Consider the following 22,875-nt stretch of genomic DNA (forward strand, 5'->3'; position numbering starts at 1 on the left):
CAGATGGGCTTTTCTGCTAAAGCATTACAGGTTTTGGCAGATGCACCTCTAATCACTCGACTGCTGAACATCCTTTACAATGTAGGACTAAACAGTCTGTGTCCAGAAAACCAACGCTTTGCATCTTAAAATATTAGTGGTCGATTATTGGATGGCAAATTGGAAGTCATTTTGTGGCTCTGTGGAAGCAACTGACAAAGTTATTGAGCAATGCTGATGGAAAAGAGAAAGTTCTGTGACTTAACATTTTGAGGCAGTTTTAGGGATGTGGTTTTGCAAAGGCTCAGTTTGGACAAAAATCTGTTATATATTATATTATTAGTTTCAGTATACCTCTAGAAACTTTAAAGTTACGGTTTCTTGCATTTTCGGGCACAATGAAAGATTTAAGAACAGCCCATTCCCATTTCGTTCGGCTTCAAACATTCTAGAGTGACGCTGGGTCTGAATATTTGAGGAAACAACATCATGCATTTATGTAAATTACCTCTGACAAGTTTGAACAAAAGCCAAGGCAGCGCAAAGCTGAACATGGTCAGTTAAACTGGTTACAATTGAACATCCCATCTGAAAGCAATTTGCTTCGGCAATGTGGATCCGGTTTAGCCGCTGAAAAATTCTTATGAACAGATCTGACTGACCTTCTTTTGTATAAAGCATGACTAAAGCAAAGGTCAGCAGGATGTTTCAGTGCATGTGCCAGAAATATGGCCAGTGCTCCAATGTTTGTGACAGCAGAGCCCATTTACGATTCTGAGTTTCATGATAATCTGTTTGCTTTGGTCATCTGTCTCGGAAAAATTTTTCTCCAAATAGTTCTTAAAACAAATTCACAGAATCATTTCAGTTCCTGTGTGGTAGAGCTCCTTGATGATGAAAGTCATTCTCAGCTCTTTCTGTGTGCAACTTGTTCGCTCCATCCCTGTTCACGTAGTTTTCGGCCAGGTGTCCCTGTTCTCGCCAAATATGGTTCTGGCGAATCAGTGAAACTATATTGCTGGTGATGAATGGGTGGATATATATTTGTTCCTGTTAATGGATCAGCATCCCCTCCACTGGGTACCCTGCCTTTATCCTATCCTTTCTATGTCAACACGAATGAGAAAAATGGATATGAGCATTAAAAAATGTTACACTAACTGACCAGGCAGCAGATGGTGCAATGGTTAGCACTGCTGCCTTTAGACTGGTGAGGCCCAGGGTTCAAATCCTACCTCTAGTTGTAGTACCTTTGAGTAGGTGACTAACTCTGAATTGCTTCAGTAAGTATTACCCATTTGTATGAATGAGGGAATAACTGTAGGGAGCTTAACACTGTTAACCAATTTGGAGAGAAATGTCAGCTAAGTGAATAAATCGTATATAAATATGTATAATAAATGTGTGGACCCTAGCCACTCAAAGAAAAAAAATCTGTCTCAAAAGATATGTTCAATTTAAGCAGGACTGTCATTATCACACACAGCTGAACTGCATATCTTAGGACTGTGGGAGGAAACTAGAGCACTCAGAGGAAAGTCATGCAGATACTGGGAAACAGACTGGGCTGGATTTGAACCTATGCCCAAACTGCCCATGTGCTGTGAGACAGCAGAGCAACTGTCTGTGAAAAGCAAATATGTATAAATAATTTAAGCTTCATGCTCAACCTGTTTTGTGCATGTTTTATTAAAAACACAGAACACGATGAAATGCATTGATTGAGACGGGCTGTTTCGAGCCATTGCCCTGGACGAGCGCAGCTGCGGGAGCGACGGTACTGCGGTCCTCCTGACCTGTAGATGGCGCACAAACAAGAACGTGAGACCGCGTTTCCTCACCGCGCGTCTCTACGGGACCTGTTGTCCCAGGGCGGCTCCCGCACTGAATGCTGGGATGGCTGCGGTCAGCCTGAGAGCGCAGTCCTCGTCCTGTCTATTTATTAAATACTGTACAGGCGTAGTACTTGAAATTTGAAACATACTCCGAATAAATCAGTGTGCGAACCCCAACGAAATCTGCTCTTTTATTTATTTATCTTTTTATTTTCCCGTCAACATGCAGTCGGAGGATGCTCGCTTTTTGCAGAGGTAGCTGCTATGCTAATCTAATGTCACTTACTAGCTGCTCTTAACGTCGTCAGTGCTTTAACGCAAAAAAACCCGACTTATTTTATGTTTATGTGTCATATTTGTAAATTAGATGGTAATGCAAATACTAATTTAATCCCTGAGGTTATTGCTGTATCCCTCGCTGAGCTCCTGATGTGTTTTGTCGTGACGTTGCGTTGGGCGGAGACCAAGATCATAGACACATAGTATCATAGTATACTAGTCTATTCTATTCATAGAATCAAAATTGTGTGTTTGAAACAGGACTGAACTCTCTGTCACAGATTCGTTATTAGGACACACAGTCAAAAGCTACTAGTCGAAATTAATCTGTGTGTTTTTTCTGCCTTCATTGCGATACAGCATCATTCCTGTTTATAACTCAGAGCAGAGGTGTCTTGTTCTTTTTCCCGCAATAGATTCAGAATCTGGCACAATATGTCATATAATTAATCCTGTTACTCTTCTTCAAGTTTTCTGACCATGTTGAAAGTGTCTTTTGTTTATGAGCCCCGTCACGTGTGTGGGAGATGGCTGGGGCAGCTGGTAGTGTAGTGGTTAGGGCTGCTGCCTAAATTACATCCAACAGTTAGAGGTTCAAATCCCCCCTCCAGCTGTAGTACCCTTGAGCAAGGTACTTACCCTGAATTGCTCCAGTAAAATTACCCAGCTGTATAAATGGGTAAATAATTGTAAGTGTATACATACGCTACTCCGACATTGTGAATGTTTATGTACCTTATTAAAAAAAAATTGTAGGAAAGTTATCAGCATTCATCTATCCTGCGTTTTATGCACCTACTCGAGTGATGAACATCGGTGCATCAAGTGGAAAGTAATAAACTAGGTTTACTTAAGAATCACATGTCTGCAGCCATGTCTCTTTCTTTTGATGTAATGTACAAATTGTATTTTCGCTGAGATGTACGTCGCTTTGGAGAGAAGCGTCTGCTAAATGAATGAATGAATGAATGAATGAGGAGAGAAGCGTCTGCTGAATGAATGAATGAATGAGGAGAGAAGCGTCTGCTGAATGAATGAATGAATGAATGAGAAGAGAAGCGTCTGCTAAATGAATGAATGAATGAACGAATGAATGTAAATGTAAGTAGATTAACAGTCTAAGTCACTTTGGAGACAAACATCAGGTAAATGTCTCCAACACATGCTTTAACAGACAAGGTGTTCCTTATCTGCAGGAAAGTCAAGGGAGGGAGCATAGATGTCCATCCAACAGAGAAAGCACTTGTTGTGCAGTATGAGGTGGAAGCCACCATTTTGGGAGAAATGGGAGCTCCCATGCTTGGGGAACGGAAGGAGTGCCAGAAAATGTAAGTGATATAATGTCACTTATTTTCGTAGCGTGTTACAGTTATGTGTAATTAGGGAAGGTTGATTTTGGATTTTATGGAGCCACTGCAGGGCAGTTTTGTATAGGTGGGTTTAGCAATGAAGGCTCCTCTGCTCTCTCAGTATCCGCCTCAAGAGCCTGAACTCCAACACGGACATCGCCTCGCTGGCTCGCAAGGTAGTGGATGAGTGCAGGCTGATACACCCCTCAAAGCTGGCTGAGGTTGAGCAGCTGCTGTACTACTTGCAGAATCGTAGGAAGTCCAATGGCAAAGGTGGGTGCAGCCCAGTGCTCTTCATTTTCTACAAGTCTTACTGTACTTCTAACATAAGAATCTAGCAGAACCTGTGATCCTCTTATACAGAGTACATATGCATCATAGTACTCATGTATTGTGTTCTGCAAAATTTGATGTTTGTTTATTTTTCCCTGCAGAGAAAAAAGAGAAAAGGCAGATCAAACCTAGAGATCTGACTCCTTTTGAAGGGATGGAGGTATGAATTTCATGCATATTTGAAAAAAAGGGCCAGACAGGTGTTTAATTCTTCCCTCTCACTGGAAGGTCTTATGATTGCAGATTGATGAGGAGGCCAACATCAACAACATCGATGACTATGTAGAGCTTCTGTATGAGGACATACCAGAGAAAGTGAGAGGCTCTACACTAATTCTCCAGCTGGCTCGTAATCCTGACAATCTAAAGGAGCTGCTGCACAATGGTAGATTGCTTGCATGTTCCTTTTCCATAAATGTGCAACTAGTGAACATAATTAAAACTCAGTGGGTTAAAAAAAAAATACGCCATCGCTTAATTCTTTTCAGTGAACTTTGATGGACTTTTTAATAGTCAGTATGGGACGCCTGGAGAATTTCTGCTCCAGGGTTTTTTTTTTTTCCCACAATGACAGGCTTGATTGTATGCCAGACTTCACGCAGCACAGCTAAAAGTAACTTGGTGATCACTGCATGCACAGAACACTTCATCTCAGCTCATGTTTGTGAGTTTGACTAAAGAAGGAGATGCAGGATTGTTGGAGGCTGTCGTGTTTTTCTTTGAGTAGGAGGGGGAAGCCTCCATTCTCTGTGGGTTCTTGGTTTAAGTTCCGCACTTCTCTTCCCCTGTCAGAAACTGCCCTTGGTGCCCTGGCTCGTGTTCTCCGAGAAGACTGGAAGCAAAGTGTGGAGCTGGCCACCACTATAATCTACATCTTCTTTTGTTTTTCCAGGTACTGCTAGGATCATGGTCATCTTTATCTAGAACTGTCCACAAACTTGAAATTATGTAAACCAGTTACTAGCTGTGCTATGACAACAGCCTAAGATTTAAATGACCAAATAAGGCCTGCTTCATCTACTTAATCTGGTTTTGGAGGTTTTTGTTGTTTTCCAGCATTCAGTTGATTTAGGCCTTTTTTTTCCACAAACATATACAGTAAATAAACATTGTATATAAATATGATTATATATAAACATCTGGTCAAAATTAACAAGTAATGGCAAAGTGGATAAATGATCAAATTATTCACACTTGCAACAGCCTATTGATATTACTTTTTATCCAAACAGTAAATAAATCAGTTTACTGCTGGGACAAACTTAAAACCCAGGCAACATACAGCCCTCTTTGGATGCAATTGTATATCCCTGGTCTACATTGTAGGTCTGTGTCACCAATAAAAATATGCATAATAGTTGCAAATGTAGAAGGTTTACGTCAGTCAAATATCCCTGTTGTCATATTTAAATTTTTTTTGTCTTTTCAAATATTTTTTTTTTTTCCCCCCCAGTTTGTATGTTCAGTTTCAAGTCTCTGCTCTATGTTATATCTAATGAAGGATTTAAATGGACCCTAAAAAGTTGCTTACATTCAGTTATGTGCTCTTTTTTACAAATTTCAGCTTCTCCCAGTTCCATGGATTAATCACCCACTACAAGATCGGAGCCCTCTGCATGAACATTGTTGAGCATGAATTGAAGAGATACGACTTATGGCAGGACGAACTACAGAAGAAGAAAAAAGCCTATATCCTAGTAGTTTTTTTGCTATATTTGGTACTTGAAAGACCAGTTGGCAAACAGAAAAACTAGTAAATTTCACTGAAATCAATGTGCTTGACTTAAGCAAAATGGAAATTATGCAGTACAATAGTTTTAACATTTTTCATATTCCTACATAAAATATCATTGCAAATTTACTTTGAAATTATAAAGATTATTAAGCTTTGCAGAGTAGTGTTTCACCTTGACACTCCAAACGCGAAGAAGACCCAGACAACCAAAGCTTGAAGAAGGACCATGAGAAGGCCTTTAAGAAATACCAAGGTCTCCTGGTGAAACAGGAGCAACTTTTGCGAGGTACTGTACAGTGATCAAGGAAAACAGTCATGAGACTTATAGTGAATATTATGCAGTATTTAGCAAACACCTTTTTCATCCAAGTTGATTTAGAGTGCTAGATACACTGTAGTAAAATACCTACAGTGAATCACTGATCTATACACCAGGGCAATAGTCACCAGTTCACTTAAAACAAATATCTTTGGACTGTGAGAGGAAACCAGAGCGCCTGAAGGAAACCCTGAAAAACACAGAGAACATGCAAACTTCACACAGACCGAGTAGGAATCTAATCCACATCTTCTTGCACTGTCCAGGCGCTGTGCCACTGTTCTCTTTTTACATATAAAAACACAGAAAAATCCCTGTGGTATATTGAGTGCTGGCTTAGAGACAGTGAAGGAGAGGAGCAGTTGAGTACTGGGGAAGAAGTTCACTTTTAATAATTTTAAGGCTTTTCAGCTGTAACGGAATGAATAATATCTTCCTCAGTCCTGAGGAGAAGGCTGTGTTTTCTTTGGGAGGCCTAAGGGCAGAAAGAACAGATTCTGCTGTCCTCTTAGGCAAGGAGCTACAACACTCTCGGTGGATAAAGAGCAGTTGGGGGATCAAGGCGTCTGAATTTGAGCCATAAAATGTCGAACTCTGACCCATAGCGCACATTTTCTGATTCCAGTGGCCTTATACCTGCTCCTTAATCTGGCCGAGGACCCACGCACAGAGTTAAAGATGCGGAACAAGAACATTGTCCTCATGCTGGTGAAGACCCTGGACAGAGAGAATGCAGAGCTGCTGGTGCTGGTGGTCTCTTTCCTCAAGAAGCTCAGTATTTACTTGGAGAACAAGAATGACATGGTAATGCTGTTAGTTGCAGTTTATTTTTTAGTTTATTCTCTCTACTCATTTACCCTCATGCTTTTTCAGGTGTGCAGTTCAGTTGCATGACACATGTATCCTATTGTTGTGTTTTCACTACTGCACCACACTACTGTTCCTTCTTGTCCTGGATCATTGGTGTTGATCATTTTTCACAGGCTTCCTCCATGGGTTAGTGTAGGCTGGCTTCTGGAGAAGTGGGCTGTTGATGGCCTTCACCCCAAACTCTGTGTGTTGTTTTGTCATTTGTGGACTTCCAGCCTCCTTGGAAGCAATTTCTTCCCTTACTTGAAGCACATTAATGAGACTATAATTTAACGTGTGTGTTTTCATATTCTTGCTTTTCCTTTGTCTTTGTTTAGGATGAAAACACCGGTTCAGCAATACAGAGTATCCATCAGCATTTTCTTATGTAAAAAAAAAAAAAAAAAACACATTTGCAGCTAAAAGTCACAGCAGGTCTGAACTAGCAGCTAGAAAGCAGATCTTTCATGCAACAGTTTTCAGTGATTTAAAAACTACAGTTGTAATGTTGTATCTCATTGGTAGATGTTGTCATATTGTTTGCTTCCATAGTAGATGCATGTTTTAATATACAGTCACCATACTTTGACACTCGTGTAAGAAGAGCAAGTAACATTGTGGCTTTTATCTTATTTTTGATAGTGACATTTTTTTCATCACAGACATTGTTACTAGATGGTTATACTTTGCTTGGAAAACATTTAGAAAGTCATTGAAGTTATTTCATTTGTTAAATATTTTCTCAGCTCAGATTCACTCGTGCAATAGGTGTGAAAAGCCGGTTATGTGCATTAATGTGATTAGAAACATGAATTTTTCTATTGAGACCTTTTTCTTATCATTTTGGAACAATCATCAGGTCTGTTTATTATGCTTCTTTTCTGTTGGCAAGGAACCCTGAGACAAAAAAGGACCAACAGAAGTATGCTTTCATTTCTGCTCTCAGGCTGAAATCGACACCATAGAGAAGCTAGCCAGTCTGGTTCCGTGCGAGCACGAGGACCTCTTGAACATTACTCTGCGGCTCCTCCTCAACCTCTCCTTCGACACGGGACTGCGCAGCAAGATGGTGCAAGTGGGCCTGCTTCCGAAACTCACCGCACTGCTAGGTAGGCTCCACTCTCCACCAGGTCATGATGAGATGTCATTGAGACGATTGCTCATTATATAATTAAAGGTGATTGCTCCATTAAATATAGTGACTGCTGAAGGAAAATTTTAAAAAAGCTATTCTTTAACATTATTATTAATATAATTATTCTTGTTGCACCGCATGCAAAGTGCCGTAAATCCAGTTTTCCTGGATTTATGTATAGGCACTGTTGAATATGTTGACTCATTTAATACTGTTTTTAATATGGACAGTGAAAGTAGTGTTCAGACGGGACTCATTTTTACTGATAACCACTTCATTTTAACAACGTTTTGGAATTCAGTTTCCTGTCAGACGTGTATCAGCAGTTCAGTCATTTTTCATGTTTGGCTTTTGGCCACAAGTGCGCTTGCATAGGCCAGAAACGCATGGAATCTCCAGACCTGCTGGCCAATAACAACAACCACCGTGTAAACCAAATTGATCAAAAGTAATGTATAAAGAATTTCCTAGGAAAACTAAACGGAGGTGGCTCTCATAGCATTAGCTCTGACTGCTGTAATTGGAGTCTTTGATTTTCTTTTTCTGCTTATAATCATACCCTCTAATTGTAAAATAGCAATCCAGAACGCATCTGCAGTGACACCAGCATAGAGAAGATGTCCCGCCTTGGAATATCTTCAGATGCATGGCAATGGAAACTATGTATGAAACACCATGAGCAGAAGGGTTCACTGGTAAAGTGATTTCCTCAGGAGCAGTACAGTGTGAGGCTGGTCCAGCTAACTGGAGGCTCTTTGGATTCATTGTAGTGATCTTTGAAATAGCCCTAGGGGAGTGTCAGATGTCCCGGATCATTAATGCTCCGTGTTTTCAAGAACAGCTCTAAAATACCTAAAATAAATGTTTTTTTTTTTCTTTGACTAGTTGAATGCTTAGGCTTCCTAACTGACACTTTAACCTTTCCCTTCCCATGCGCCTTCATTAGCCATCTAATGGAGCAGCTGCTCCCCTACTCAAGCCATGCCATACCGCAGTAAAACAAAGAACATTGCTGCTTGTCTTTCGGTTATTGTTTTTTGACTTACCATGCTCTTATCTTCTACTTTGGGAGCAATGACTTTCTGTGGTTCTTTTGAAGCCTTCAGGCCTCAACGAATTTCATGACAAATGCAGTGGTCTCTGGCCCTTCCAGAGTCCGTCAGCTTGTCATCTTCACTATCAGCAGTCAAAGGACAAAACAAAAAGCACAGTGTGTGCCTTTAGTCACATCTATTATCTTATCATTGTTTCTCTTCAGACATGAAGGCAGGAATCTGGGAAGGCCAGGCACTCTGTGTTCATGTTCATGGTTTCATTAAGGAGATTTACTAGCGCTTTGCTGATGGGAACTCAGAGCATTATCACCTCTACTAATTTTGCACCCATGTTACTGTATTTGCCCTTTGTACATTTGGAGCCAAAATGCAATTTCTGCTGCGATTTCTGATGCTGTAAAAGTCTGTCCTGCCATTTATATGTAATTGTTATTTTTCACTTTTACTGATCTGGTTTAAGTCATAAACTTTTTTTTAAAAAAATCTTTTAAGTTTTAGCCTTGTCTTGTGTTCATTATGATTGCCTATGCACTGGTGTACTTTGAACTGTTAAGGAAATTAATTTGCTTGTTTTTTTTTTTTCCCCCACTCATTCTTTTTTACCCCATTGATTTCCTTTAGTATTTTAACAGTTTTTGGCGAGTAAAACTGATCGTATAGTAGTACCAGTACCACTGTTCTTTTTAGAAAGTCAGCTTTTTATGAGGATCAAAGTAGAGCCTGGGTCTCTCAATAAGTCTATGAACATTAATTTTATTTGTTCACCATGAGATATTACCATTTTTGTTTTTCAAACAAGCCTGTTCTGGCTACAGTAGTGTTTACAGTCTTTTATGGGACTCTCTTCAGCCCATAAAGAATCCTGGTTTTTCCCTGCCGGCAGAGTGAGGTAATAATACAGGTCCGATGTGGCGGCAACCCTAATGAGAAGCACATGTTCCCACCGCTGGGGCCAGGAGAGGACTGCGCCGGATTGTTTGAACTTGTTAATGGCAGTAAAATTTATGCTTCCTCCTGTTTTCCCAGTTAAACAAAGACCCTTCCCTCCTCTCCTCCTCGCTCATGGTCCTCTTTGACCACATCTGTTTCCAATGGCCAATGTGATAATAGAACCTGGAGAGTCACGGTCCTCTCTTGGTGTCTCCTCTCTCCAAACCAGAGGTTATGTAATGGGGTTGTTCTGTCTCTCTGATACTGATACTGGAGTCCCGGCTGGTGGGCTTCATTAACAGGCACATTTATCGCAATGCTCGTTTGGGGATTTGTTCCTCATTAAGCTTCACTTTCCAGGCGTTCAGTGCCAGAGGGGGCCCCTGGTGAGATTTGTCACTTTTTTAAATTGTGTTGTACTGAGTTGTACTCACTGTGTCCACATCCACCCACAACTTACTGTACAAGTGTTATGAATTTCCTTCTGTAGAACATTTATAAAAAAAGATTAGACCTGTATTAATCCAGCCTGTGATACTTGTTTAGCTTTAAAGTCACACTTCCTTACTATTTTTTGCCTGAAAATCAAAAACTGCATTTTATCGATTTGCACGTAAAAAGTAGACTTAAGTTTCTGCAGATTTTGAGAACAGTTTTTTTCTTTATTATTGTAGTGCGTATTTGCGCTGAAAACCTTTTCCTGTAAACAAATGGACAAATATTTGTGTTTTCAGGTAATGAGAGCCAGAAGCAGATAGCCATGTGCATCCTGTACCACATCAGTGTCGACGACCGATTCAAGTCAATGTTTGCCTACACTGATTGCATTCCCCAGGTACGGCAAACAAATGTATTAAAATTCACATTCATATTAAGCAGTGAAGTTATTAAGTGCACAAACCTGGAAAATACTGGCTAAAGTGTGAAGAAGAAGAGAATAGTGAAATTGAGAGTATGGCAATGTGCTGAAAGGAAAAGAAATCTGTGCATTTGTGGTGCATCTTTCTGCCTGTATTCTTGCACCGTCCAGGAAGCTAATGGTATGTTTAAATGCAAACTTTCCTGGCACTAGCTAGGAATTGAGGGGTCATCAGGTTAAGGGTGCCTGTCTGCTTATGATTGCAGTGAAACAGAATTCTTAATTTTTCAGATCTTTAAAATGCATGTCTTGTCTAATTAGGAGAAAATTCCTTCCAGATGCTCGTAAAAATTGAACTAGACTTAATAGCATAGCCAATGAGCTCAAAGTAGCTGAGGCAATGTCATGCTGAGGACATTGAAGGTGGGCGTAACAGGAAAGTGTGGCCCACCCATTTACTTGCTCCTCACCTCTTGCTGGCGTTCAACCCATGCTGCCCTTCTGTGCTTCATGGTTAGAAGATTGGGGTGAGGGTGGGGAGCCACATGTCATGGGGACACATTCCTCTGCAGCACAGACGCCCTGCCCTGCCATAATCACTTAAAGATGTTTGGGTGAAGAGGTGTGCGGGGGAAGTGAGGGAGTGGGAGCACGGCTGGCCTCCAGCCGCTGGTAAATAACTAAAGTCAGGTGCCAGAGAGTCTAGACAGCGTGATTTCAGTCCTGGGACCCTGGTACCTGATACTCAACGAGGGACCTGTTTGATTGCACGCTGCTGTCTCTTCACAATTCGCACCGCCTTTTAATGCCTTCCTGTTTAATGTTAAATCAGTGAACGATGACGGTGGATCTTGTTTAGGGCACTAAATACCACTCCCACCAGTCTTTATTCTCTGCCTGATTTTCTGATTGCTCTGCCTCTTGCCGTAGGTAGCAGACAGACAGTCGTGGTCAGCTAGTGATTAACATGGATCGATGTAATTTCAGTAGATGGCACAACATCGTTTCAAATCACCAAGCTGGGGATTTTACAGACATGCAAATTGAAAGTTGCCGTAACCTTCTGAATAGTACTGTTCCAGTGAGTATTCCACACTATTCCAAGGTGGAGAAGACTTAAAAGATAGTAACAATTAAAGTTGTTGGACTGTAATGCCCGTACCAGCATTTCCATTTTGCACTCAATCCTTGATTAGGTTTCTTTCAGTCCACCAGATAAGCAGGCTTGTGTTTTACTTCATTGCTGTGATCTGAAGTATCTGTTATATTTATTGATTTGACATGTATGTTTTATGTACTTTCAAAAAGAAGCCTAAATAAATACTAGGTTACCACTGAATAAGTTCGTTGCTGCAGTGATTTCCTCACCCAATTGTTAATGCATAATTAACATTGTTCATGATGACTACAATAATTGTTCTTATGACAGCTCATGAAGATGCTATTTGAACATGGTGAGGAGCCAATAGATGCTGAACTGATCTCCTTCTGTATCAATCTGGCAGCCAACAAGAGGAATGCCCAAATCATGTGTGAAGGTATTTATTTACCTGTGTGTAAACACGTGCTGGTATCTGTACAGGTGAGGTCTAAAATTGCACCACTTTTTTTAAGGTAATGGCCTGAAGATGCTGATGAAGAGGTCGCTAAAGTTAAAGGATCCACTTTTGATGAAAATGATCCGAAACATATCTCAGCATGATGGTCCACCTAAACATTTGTTCATTGTGAGTATGCTGATAATGACATCTAATGAAGTTTTCTGAGAACTTCATTGCCAGTGTTGCTCTGTTTGCAAAGGTGCTTTTGTTTTCGTCAGTTTTGCCCGAAATGCGTTATTAGTTGGTGACATACAGCCATTGCTATGGCAAGGCCAGAACATGTGCTCTTTGTTTTCTGTAGGACTATGTGGGTGACCTGGCAGCCCAGATTGGACCAGATGAGGATGAGGACTTTGTGATCGAGTGCTTGGGTACGCTGGCCAACCTCACCATCCCAGAGCTGGACTGGGAGCTGGTGCTAAAGGAGTACAACTTGGTGCCCTTCCTGAAGGACCATCTAAAGCCAGGTAGCTCTTACCACCAGAGCTGAAGATGATGAGGAGGCATGTGAGCCCTCTGCAGCTCTGACCAGTGTCTGCTGTCTCCTGAAAGGGTCAGCAGAGGATGACCTCATCCTGGAAGTGGTGATCATGATTGGGACAGTGTCCATGGATGACTCCTGTGCTGCTATGTTTGCCAAGTCCGGTATCATCCCAGCCCTCATCGAGCTGCTCAATGGTAGGAGCCAGTCATATGAGAAATTCTTTGCCTAAATGAAGACAAACCATACCCTTTTATTTTTTGTAAGTCCAACATAAAAGGTTTATAATAATCTTTTAACAAATGAAATTGAGCACATCCTTAGAGGTTTAAATGAATAAATTTAGGTCTAAACTAAAGTGCCTGTTTTGCCAAACACCTGGTCTTGTTACATCTCTTTTTTAAATGACCAGTTCTAGAGTGCCACCATGGAGCAGACTTTGGGCTTGTGCATTGCGTGACCCTTCAGTCACATTCAGTCCGAGAGGCACAAAAACTTTGGGGCACGGGAACGTGCAGAAATGAGAAGTGACTGGAACTTGAGTAGTTAAAACTGCCTGTTTGGGGAGAAAACACAGCTGGAAGAATTCCCGAAATAACTAGTGCAGTTTCTAAAGCACCTTAAACACAGTACTTTTCTCCTCAGAGCAGTGGAGACGGAATATCTGCAAGTGCACCACACCAAAAGTGTAATTTAAAGAGAGCAGTCTATACAGAGCAATATTATGGTATGATTTTTATTAAAGTAACATTTATATAAAAATGACACCTTTCTGTTGTGACTTATGTAGTGTCAGTATTACACAGGAACACTGATTCATGGTTATGAACAGCTCATAGTGTGAGAAGAGATGTGTCCCAGAGGGAGAGATTACAATGAGCTGAGGTAGAAGTAAAGTTTTATTTATATGAGAAAGCCTTGTGTATGTCAAAGGTACTTTTTTTTTATTGGGTAAATTTATATGTTCTTTCAGAGACTGGATTTATAGAATTTTATAATGCAGGCTTTTGAAAGAAGCTCTTTAAATTGAATATAACCATATAAAACGGAGGGGTCCCAACCTCTTTTCATGCAATTGTGTTTCTGGGAAATAACATGGAATACCCTTTTATACAAGAAGGATTTTTCCATTGAAATTAGCAAGAGCATTGGATAATGTAAAGCCATGTTGTATTTATTAAAATATTATATAAAGGTGTATTTTGAACTAACATATTAAACAGCAAGGGGGGTGTGGTGGCGCAGCGGGTTTAGCCAGTACCCACTGTGTGGCAGGTTCGAGTCCTGCCTGGGGTGCCTTATGATGGACTGGCATCCCGTCCAGGGTGTTTCCCCACCCCCCTCAGCCTTGCGCCCTGTGTTTCCAGGATAGGCTCTAGCTCACCGCGACCCTGCTCGGGACAAGTAGTTGTTGATGTTGGTTGATATTAAACAGCAAATTACTGTATCATGCTTTTTACACAGTGGAAGTTGTTCAAGGTTTTTAGTGCTAGTTATATACAGTATTGTGAAGATATAGCAAGTTTTTCTGGGTTGTTCTTTCTTTTTTCAGCTCAGCAGGAGGATGACGAGTTTGTCTGTCAGATTGTCTATGTCTTCTACCAGATGGTGTTCCACCAGGCCACCCGAGATGTCATCATCAAGGAGACGCGTATCCTTCTCTACACGTCCCTGTTCTGAAGGTCCTCACAAGTGTCAGAGCAAACTAGATGCCACAGAAAATTACCTGCTATCTCTAAGTAATTTTGCAGTGTAATAAAACACAAGCACTTTGAATTGGTCCTTAATCGTGTCTCAGAGGCCCCGGCCTACCTTATTGATTTGATGCATGACAAAAACGCTGAGATCAGGAAGGTCTGTGATAACACACTGGATATAATTGCGGTAAGAACTGTGTAGAATTTCTTTACTTCCCACAACTTTGAGTTTCTATGTATGAGCGTAACTTTGTGTGTCAGTGCTGTTCTCTATGTATGCACTATGCTCACTGGAATAATTGATGTCTTTTCATATCTTGTTAGTTTGCAGGGTACAGAGGTGTCTTGTCTTCACACTGCTATCTTGCAGGCACAAGATATTGCTCATTGTATTTGAATTCTCAAATTGCCATTAATAATTTGGCTGGGAAGTGTTTAATTTATTAGTAAGCATATTAAGTTGTAACCACATGAAAGAGAGGGATGGCGGGCCTGGTTTTCATCAGCAATGGTGGAAGCAGAACATGCACTCCTAGTCCTGTTGCCCTTGAATGTCTGTGCTACCTACAGAAATGATTATAGCCTGCAAATCTGAGCAGTGCATGCTGGGAGATGGACTGGCCTGATCCACTCTTTAACCTGATATATTCTTTTCATCATGTGCAAAGCAGGATCACATTATTCACTCTCATGCTGCTTTTCATGCAGCTTTTGGAAAAAAAAAACATGAAAAGCTGTAGGTTAATCCCAGGAACACGCCAGGAAGGTTGCCTGTTCGGTGGGAGCAGACTGGAGCACTGTGTCCTGATGTTTTCTCTCTGCAAGCTTTTATCATACAAAGATTTATTGGGTTGCTCTGTGGATTCTTGAGGGAATCCGGAGCTTCAGGTAGGAGGGAAATCATTCTTTTTATTTTGCATCTGTGTGCAATACCCACAAGCTCTCCTGCAGAATGTCATGCGATGGTCTCAGATTTGTGATTCTCAGCATTTTTGAGAGCCGTTATTGTGTAATCTGCGTATTGACAAAAAGTGTCGCAGCCAATTTGGGCAGAGTGAGGAATACGACAACGTGGTTATTTGGGGCTTTGCACTCGGCCGCCTGTCAGGACCCCCGGGCTCTGCTCTCTGTCTGAATGATTAATCTGCAGTGCTTGCCTCGTAGCACTAGCTCAAAGAGGGGCTCTATCTAGTGTGTGCAGTGGAGAAAAGAAAACAGGGCGTGTTTCTCCAGCCAAGCTACACAGAGCCCATCTGATGAATTCATATTTTTATTAGCAGTTGTGTAGCCACAGCAACGGGCACTTCCCTAGGAGATAGTCCCTCAGGAGTTGCTGGACCCCTGATATCCTGCATGCTATCCCCCAACATGCCTGACATGTGTTTGAGCAAACTCTGCCCACATTCTGCTCTTTCAAACCTGCTGCGTTAAGTATGCAGCCATTGTATCATAACACTGTATTGGGCAGTTCTGCCATTGGCAGCGGCCCAGGAAGTGGCAGAAACACTATTCTAATTAACCACAGAAACGTTGGTTTTAGAAGCAGGTTGGCAGCACAGACTGTAGGCTTGTCCACACAGATTCAAAGGCCAGAACCCCTGTCCCCCCAAAGTTTCTTTAGCTGAAACTGACACTCGGCATGTACAGTAGGTACGCCAGTGAATCTTCAGTGCATTTCTCCCACCTCACCCCTAAACAACTGAACTGCACTTTGACTCGCAGACCTTCTCAAGGAATGGATTTAAGCCTCGAGCATTGCCTTTCCAGTACGCTGTGGGAGTGGGCACTCTACGCATAATGAGGCTCATATAGAAATGGTTTACGTGTGAACGAGCAGGAGAGTGCAGGAGCCGTCTTTTTCAGGAGCGCTGGGAGCCAGTCAGCTAATGGACTGCGACCTCATATTCAGGTCGGCTACCCTGTAAACACTGTGCAATTAATGAATATTTCAGATGTAGAAGTCAGACAAAATTTGCAGTAAATGATTCCCCTGCTGCACATTAAATCAGCCTCTTTCCTCATCTTTCTCTTTGTTGTTGTGTTGTTAATCGTTGTCAAACTGATGCCAACTCTTGGTGAACGGAGTGCCATCATCTTGTGTCTTGATGCTGGCGAGGGGTGCAATCCGTTGTACTTGTGATTGATATTAGATTACTTTAGTTTTCTCTTTACATGTATCTTATTGCAGCTATGTTGGATGATCTTATTTTTGATCCTGTTACCTAAAATTTTGGGTGGCTATAGATCTAAATATTTTGGTTTGGGAACAGTCAGAATGCAGTAGAGAGAGAGAGAACAGAGCTGTCATAAGAAAGCGCACAGTATGGTGCAGTGGAATTGACAGGCTGGAATATGGATTACTGCAAATTATCGGTTGGTATTACACTGTATACTGATAGGAGTATGATGAGGAGTGGGGGAAGAAGATCCAGAGCGAGAAGTTCCGCTGGTACAACTCGCAGTGGCTGGAGATGGTGGAGAACCGGCAGATGGATGAGGCCGAGCCCTATATGTATGGTGATGACAGTGACCTGCTGGAGCGTCCTGACCTCTTCTACAGCGCTGGTGAGTGGGTGTGATCACTAATCTAAAGATTGTCTTATGTCGCCAAACACTTAATAGACCAACAGGAAGGTGGCACCTAGTGGATTAATTGTAGTCTAAAAGGTGGAAGTGTCTAGACCCAAAGAGGAGCCATTGCCTTTGTACCTGTAAACACTGTACTTTAAGCAAACGTCCATTTACAAGAATATCTTTAAATGAAAAATTGTAATTATCTTTACATAGAAGTACATACTACCTAAATGAATAGTGTAAAAAATGGTCAAATTAGCAGTCTGTGTTTATTTACTTAATAAGCTGTATTACGGCATCTTGTTACCCTGAGTATAACCAGTAAATCTCAGACTGTTTTGTTTATATAGCTATGAGGTCGCCTTAGGAAAAAGGCCTCCTGGCTGGAGGACGACAAAGTAAACCTCCAGCACAGCCATTTTTAGTAGTTTTTATTGTCTCCTCATAGATGGAATCATTCCGTCAGATGGTGCAATCAGCCCTGAGTTTTTCCACACCCAGAATGGTGACGTCATAGGACAGCAGACCTTCGCTGTCGGGTGAGTTATAGTGGAACAGACAGGCAAACATATGACAAAAATCCATAACTAACTCTCTGTCTTCTTCGTCTGTGTCTGTCCCTCTAGTCCCAGACCAGCTCCCTTATAGAACATCTTACCAGTCACTTTAGTGTCATCTTGTCATCATGACTGTGAACTGGCATGTCAAGTACAGCCCAACGCTGTGCCATGGTGTGGCCTTTCTCTAGCTAACCTCCAGCTTTGAGCTAGTTCAGACCAGGCTAACCAGTGACCACTTGGATCTTCTGGTCCAGCTAATTAACAATACACAAGACATGAATAACTGTTGATTTTTTTTCCATACCATATATAATGTTAAGTAGGAAATAACATTACAAGTTATTGAAGAATATGAGTTACACACACTTACGATTAAGTTATTTGGATGCACTTATTCCTACACATTAAGCTCACATCTAGACTTGGAGCAATAATCCTGTGATTCATCTGTACACACCTGTGTGCCTGTAGCCTTCATGTAGAGCACATATACATAAACACTTTCCTCATCTAAGGTGACTCCTAAATTTACACTGTATGCTGGCTAAGTACCACAACAACATTATTATTTGGACAAACAAATTTTGTATTATTATTATTAGATTTTTTTGAATCAATGGAAGGATGCTTTTATTATGTAATTTTCATGGATTGTGACTTAGTAGTAATAATGACTTTGGAGTTAGGAATAAATTGATTTGCAGACAGACCGCTGCTCCCGATTGTGCTTCTAAGTTGAGGAGCCAGCGTACAGCTTCTCAATAAATTAATCTCCTTACAGTTGTAATTGTATACATTTTTAATCTTCACAAGTAGCCTATTCCAATCTTTCTGAGATTGTGCAGTGTGTCTGTCATGTGCTTTTCCGTTCTCCTCACGCTCCACAGTCCTGCTGGGGCTGTGTTTACACCCGCCAGAGATGTCTGGATGTGCTCTCATGTTGTATGTAGCTTTTTTCTTCTTACTTTGAAATTGGCCTCATAACAGACTGGGACTATGAGGTCAGCTTTGTTGTCTCTGTCCTTACATGTGGAATCAGGGGAGGGATGGAGAGACTGTGAGTTGTGTGTTTCCAGTGTAGGGAATTCCAAAGGTCATTTCTGTCATGCTGTGTTGAAACCGTTCCGCGGAAAGACTGGTCCGAGCACGGCAGAATCGCTTATTTCGAAGGAAAGTGTCGACGTGTCTGGAAACCTCTGCAAGTATCCATTTCTCCCTGGAGGTGATTCTCACCTTTGAACGGCAGATCCGATTCTGCAGCTACACACATTTCTCACTGTTACTGCGTGCTAAAGTCACGGCCTTACAGTTCCTTCAAAAAATACCCACAGATTTTATTTTTAACGTTCAATTCATCTTCATTTTGGTTATCACGAGCCGGCAGGGCCAGAGTGTGAGGAACATTAATTTGCTGTCCTCTTTCTAGTGCTGTGAAGATAACATCTAGTCTGGGAGAGTAGGCTTCATTTGTCTTGTTTAATAAAAATTATTTTGCTGCGATAAAGTGCATGATGAAGAATGTTCCGCCAGCATGTTTGGTTTGGCTGGGTTCGCACAGCCACGGGGTTGTGTGTCAAAAGCGCTCCGCAGTGGGTTTGCTTTTAGACAGCTCGCCGGAGAAGATGTTTTCGCAACTCTAAATGAGTGGCATGTGTAAAATTATGTAGCAAAATTGGCCTGCCGTTCCACACGTTCCCCACGTAAATGTCAGCTTTTTTTGAGCTGATAGCAAACCGAGGCGATTCAGGAGGTGGTTATCGGGGCTCGATCTGAAGTAAAGCCTTTTCGCTGCTGCATCACGGCAGTCTGCCTTTCATGAGCAGAGAGGACTCTCATATCTAATGTGGGTGATGAGGCGTGAGAGTGACTTGGATGTAAACCAAACTCTTGGCTCAGTGAGCTTCTCTCATGCATACGCTTTAATCAAGCATTAAAACTGAACTAGCATTGCACCTTAAGCGTCCTGCGTTCCAAGGGCGGGTGGTTCCGTCATTAAAAAAAACAATCAATATGTGCTTTGAAAGGCTGTCAGCTCAGCGCTGCGCTCCTGACAGCAGCGAGGCACCACAGCATGTTCCCACAATTAGCTGGGTCTGGTGGTGCTGCTGGTCAGAAAAAACACAGTAATCAGAAGGAAGGGGAAGAAGAGGTTGATTTACCACTGTAAATGTAAGGTGTGTAACCTGAGAGGTGACGGGTGGGAGATCAAAGGTCCAAGCGAGAAGACAAGTTAAAGCAACACCCTGGCCGCTTCCTGTGCAAGGACCCACTCTTCATCCATAAAAACAGAGTGTAGTTAAAAGGCCCCTGCTGGCACTTTATGAGGCCTGGGTGCGACTCCTCCCCGAGCCCCAGAGCGTGCACTCCGCCACAGAATCCCCCTGTGTGTGTGACCTCCAGGCCCAGACACACAGGGATTTAATTGCCCCAGCGTCCCCTGCCCTTCAGATATCGGGGGGGCCAGTTTATAGAGGCGAGTGTCAGCAAGATGTTCCTGGATGCGGTTTGGGAACTCACCCCCGTCGCTCGCGTCAAATATCCGCCCGCAGCGAGACATGTGCAGAACAAATCACTCCTGTGCTCTGCGGAGGTGCCACATCCACGATGTGACATTTTTATGACTCTGCAGCTTGTTCACAAAACGTTTAACACTGCATTAGCTACTCACTCAGAGGATTCTTCTCTCCAGAAAGGACTTGCACAGCTTGTCGTTACTCGTACCCGTGAGTACAGCAGGGTAAAGCAAGCGATTTGGGCTAATTGTTACAATGCTGTCCTGTCAACGACTGTTATTTATATCTCGCGCTGCTGCTCAGATAGTCTGTGACTTTAAGGGCTGTTTGTTTGCTTCTGTGGACAGAGACATGTGCATTGGTGCCCTGCCTCGAGCATCCAGCACGGCCTTCAAACCAGGAACACATTACAGCTTCATTTTTACCATCCTGCACACTACCTTGTCAATACACAAATGACATGTAACTGTGGCGCTGTGATAATAGTGGTAATAACAGCAAAAGGAGCGACGATGTAAATAAATGCCCTTAATGCACAGCGACGTTCAGGTGTCAGGAGAGTGCGACACCTGCAGGGGGTAGAAACGCAGAATGGTGTCTTGACAGCAGCCTTACTCCGCCAGGCTCATGGATGCTTTGAAATGCTCCGCCTGCGATCTGTCTGACCACACGTGTCAGTGGTTAATGGCAACGTTACCTTTGTATCCGCCACTGCATGTGTGGCTCAGGGACACATCCAGCTCCCTGCTTGTCCACTTCACTCAATGCTAATTACAGTGTTTTCTCAGCGGGTGTAAGGAGTTTGTTTCAGCACGAAAATACGTGTTCATTCATAGCCTTTCATTTGTGACAGTTACGGTTTTGATGCATTACTATGTTATTGTGGGCTATTTTAGATAATCCAAAGATTAAAAACACACGCACAGTGGCTACAGCCGAGCAGGGTTGCGGCAAACCGGAGCCTAACCCAGCAACACAGGGCGCAGGGCTGGAGGGGGAGGGGACACACCCAGGGTGGGATGCCAGTCCATCACAAGGCACCCCAAGCAGGACTTGAATCCCAGACCCACCACACAGCAGGCCCAGGCTAAAGCCGCTGCGCCACTGTGCCCCCCTTGTATTAGTTACAAGTTTGTCTAAAGTTTACTGTTTAGACAAATGTTTGAATAGGATTTTGCCAAAAAGTAACAATAATACTCTTAAGTCCTCGCAAGACTCAGGTCTTTACCACCATAAAATAATTGTCGAAAGCGTTTGATGTCCTTTTGTGACATTTTAATGTAAACATCCCCATCTAGTGGTATGATGAGGGGACGACGCTGCCCGTTCAGACACAGCTGCCTTTTCTAAAGACATACTTCCTGGTTGTTTTTCAGTGCGGGCACCGATGGATTTGGACAGATGGCGGTCTCTCCAGGACGACCCATCACAGCCTACGGGTTCCGGCCCGATGAGCAGTACTACTATGGATATGCATCCTCTCGATAAACACATCGCTTGTACCTATCGACTGCAGTGGTCCTGTATAGCTGGATGGACGCCATCCCACATACACATGCCAACATTTCAGCTCATAGTGGTTGGGGTCCTTGTTAACTGAAGGATGCTGTGATCACTTTTGGAGCAAAACGTTCATAAAATACTTCGCAAGTATAGTTAGCATTTTCATGTTTCTTTTGATGCCCTTATGTAATTTTAAATGTTTCTATGTACGGAGTACACCTGTTACGTATGTTAACTCCAGTATAGTAATTACTACTTATACAAATCACCGTGCGTATAAAATATATTATCTGAATTATTCCTCAAGAAACATCACGTTAACTTGTTCCAAATAAAAAAAAAAAAAACCACTAAAAAAGCCTAGGTAGTGATATTGGGGATCTTCGATGGACTGCAGTGCATATCCACTCTGAGGTGTCCAACAGTATTGCATGGAGTAATATTAGTGTGGTTTGCTAGTGTTATTAAATGTGACGACACTGGAAGCCCGTGTTGTTTTAGAATCACACGCGAATGCTCTGAAGACAGGTTTTGCCTTAAAGGAAAGACCAGGCACTAGAACACTTGTGTATTTGAAATTTCTTTTGTTATACAAAAACTGTTTAGCTTATAATGATTCTGTTACTGGTTAACAATTGTTCTTTTAATTTTTATATAGTGCTTTTTTTTTTTATTTAAGAGCCTTATAAATGTTTTCAACTCTTGGTTTTTCAGTGCCTGGAGGTTGTGTGAACTACTGTAACATTGAAAGGTGTTTGCTGCTCTGATGTGGAGTTATGGACTTGTGCATTTGATGTAATTGGATCATGTGCTTGCATTTGCTGAAATAAAAAATGAAGGAATTTGCATACCTTTGAATTTCTTGGAACAGTTAATCTCCTTCCAGACATCACCCATGAAAATATACAGCAGCAACGTGGTTTGTCAACCACTGAAAGAAAATATCCACACTTTAGGTGTGAATCGTATGTGTATTATTAAAAGTCACTTGGCCGAATCTGTAATTTCCAGTCTGATTGTCAGCTAAAATTACTGTGCTTTCAGGCGAAACTTATAAAAATTATTTTAAGAATGAATATTATGCTGCAGTTTTAACAGTGTTGCAGGAATGTGCGGAGACTGCCTGAGCGGAATGGTGCTCCGCCATCACCTACCTTAGAAATATTTGGCCTTAAAAATGGCTGTTCACACTCCAAAAAAAAGGCACTGGATAACCACATCTGCCCACCTGTACCCACCCCTTCACCATCCAGAATTGTCATAGACTTAGCCAAAGTATCTTTGAAGGA

At 42.0% G+C, this 22,875-nt stretch overlaps 1 protein-coding gene across 1 annotated transcript; it reads left to right on the plus strand.

Annotated features, from left to right (window-relative positions):
• Positions 1–1,863: 1,863 nt before the first annotated feature.
• LOC108935148 (kinesin-associated protein 3-like) lies at positions 1,864–22,848 on the plus strand. Its single transcript, XM_018753490.2, has 20 exons — positions 1,864–2,069; positions 3,290–3,421; positions 3,564–3,715; positions 3,877–3,935; positions 4,019–4,160; positions 4,568–4,667; positions 5,340–5,464; positions 5,698–5,796; positions 6,455–6,633; positions 7,625–7,787; positions 10,533–10,633; positions 12,087–12,195; positions 12,272–12,384; positions 12,560–12,725; positions 12,811–12,936; positions 14,292–14,390; positions 14,538–14,623; positions 16,836–17,001; positions 17,459–17,549; positions 21,460–22,848. Exons 1-20 carry the CDS (start codon positions 2,038–2,040, stop codon positions 21,569–21,571), a joined length of 2,352 nt encoding a protein of 783 aa, XP_018609006.1. The 5' UTR covers positions 1,864–2,037; the 3' UTR covers positions 21,572–22,848.
• Positions 22,849–22,875: the final 27 nt, after the last annotated feature.

This window comes from Scleropages formosus, chromosome 3 (genome assembly GCF_900964775.1).
Source record: "Scleropages formosus chromosome 3, fSclFor1.1, whole genome shotgun sequence".
Taxonomy (NCBI): domain Eukaryota; kingdom Metazoa; phylum Chordata; class Actinopteri; order Osteoglossiformes; family Osteoglossidae; genus Scleropages; species Scleropages formosus.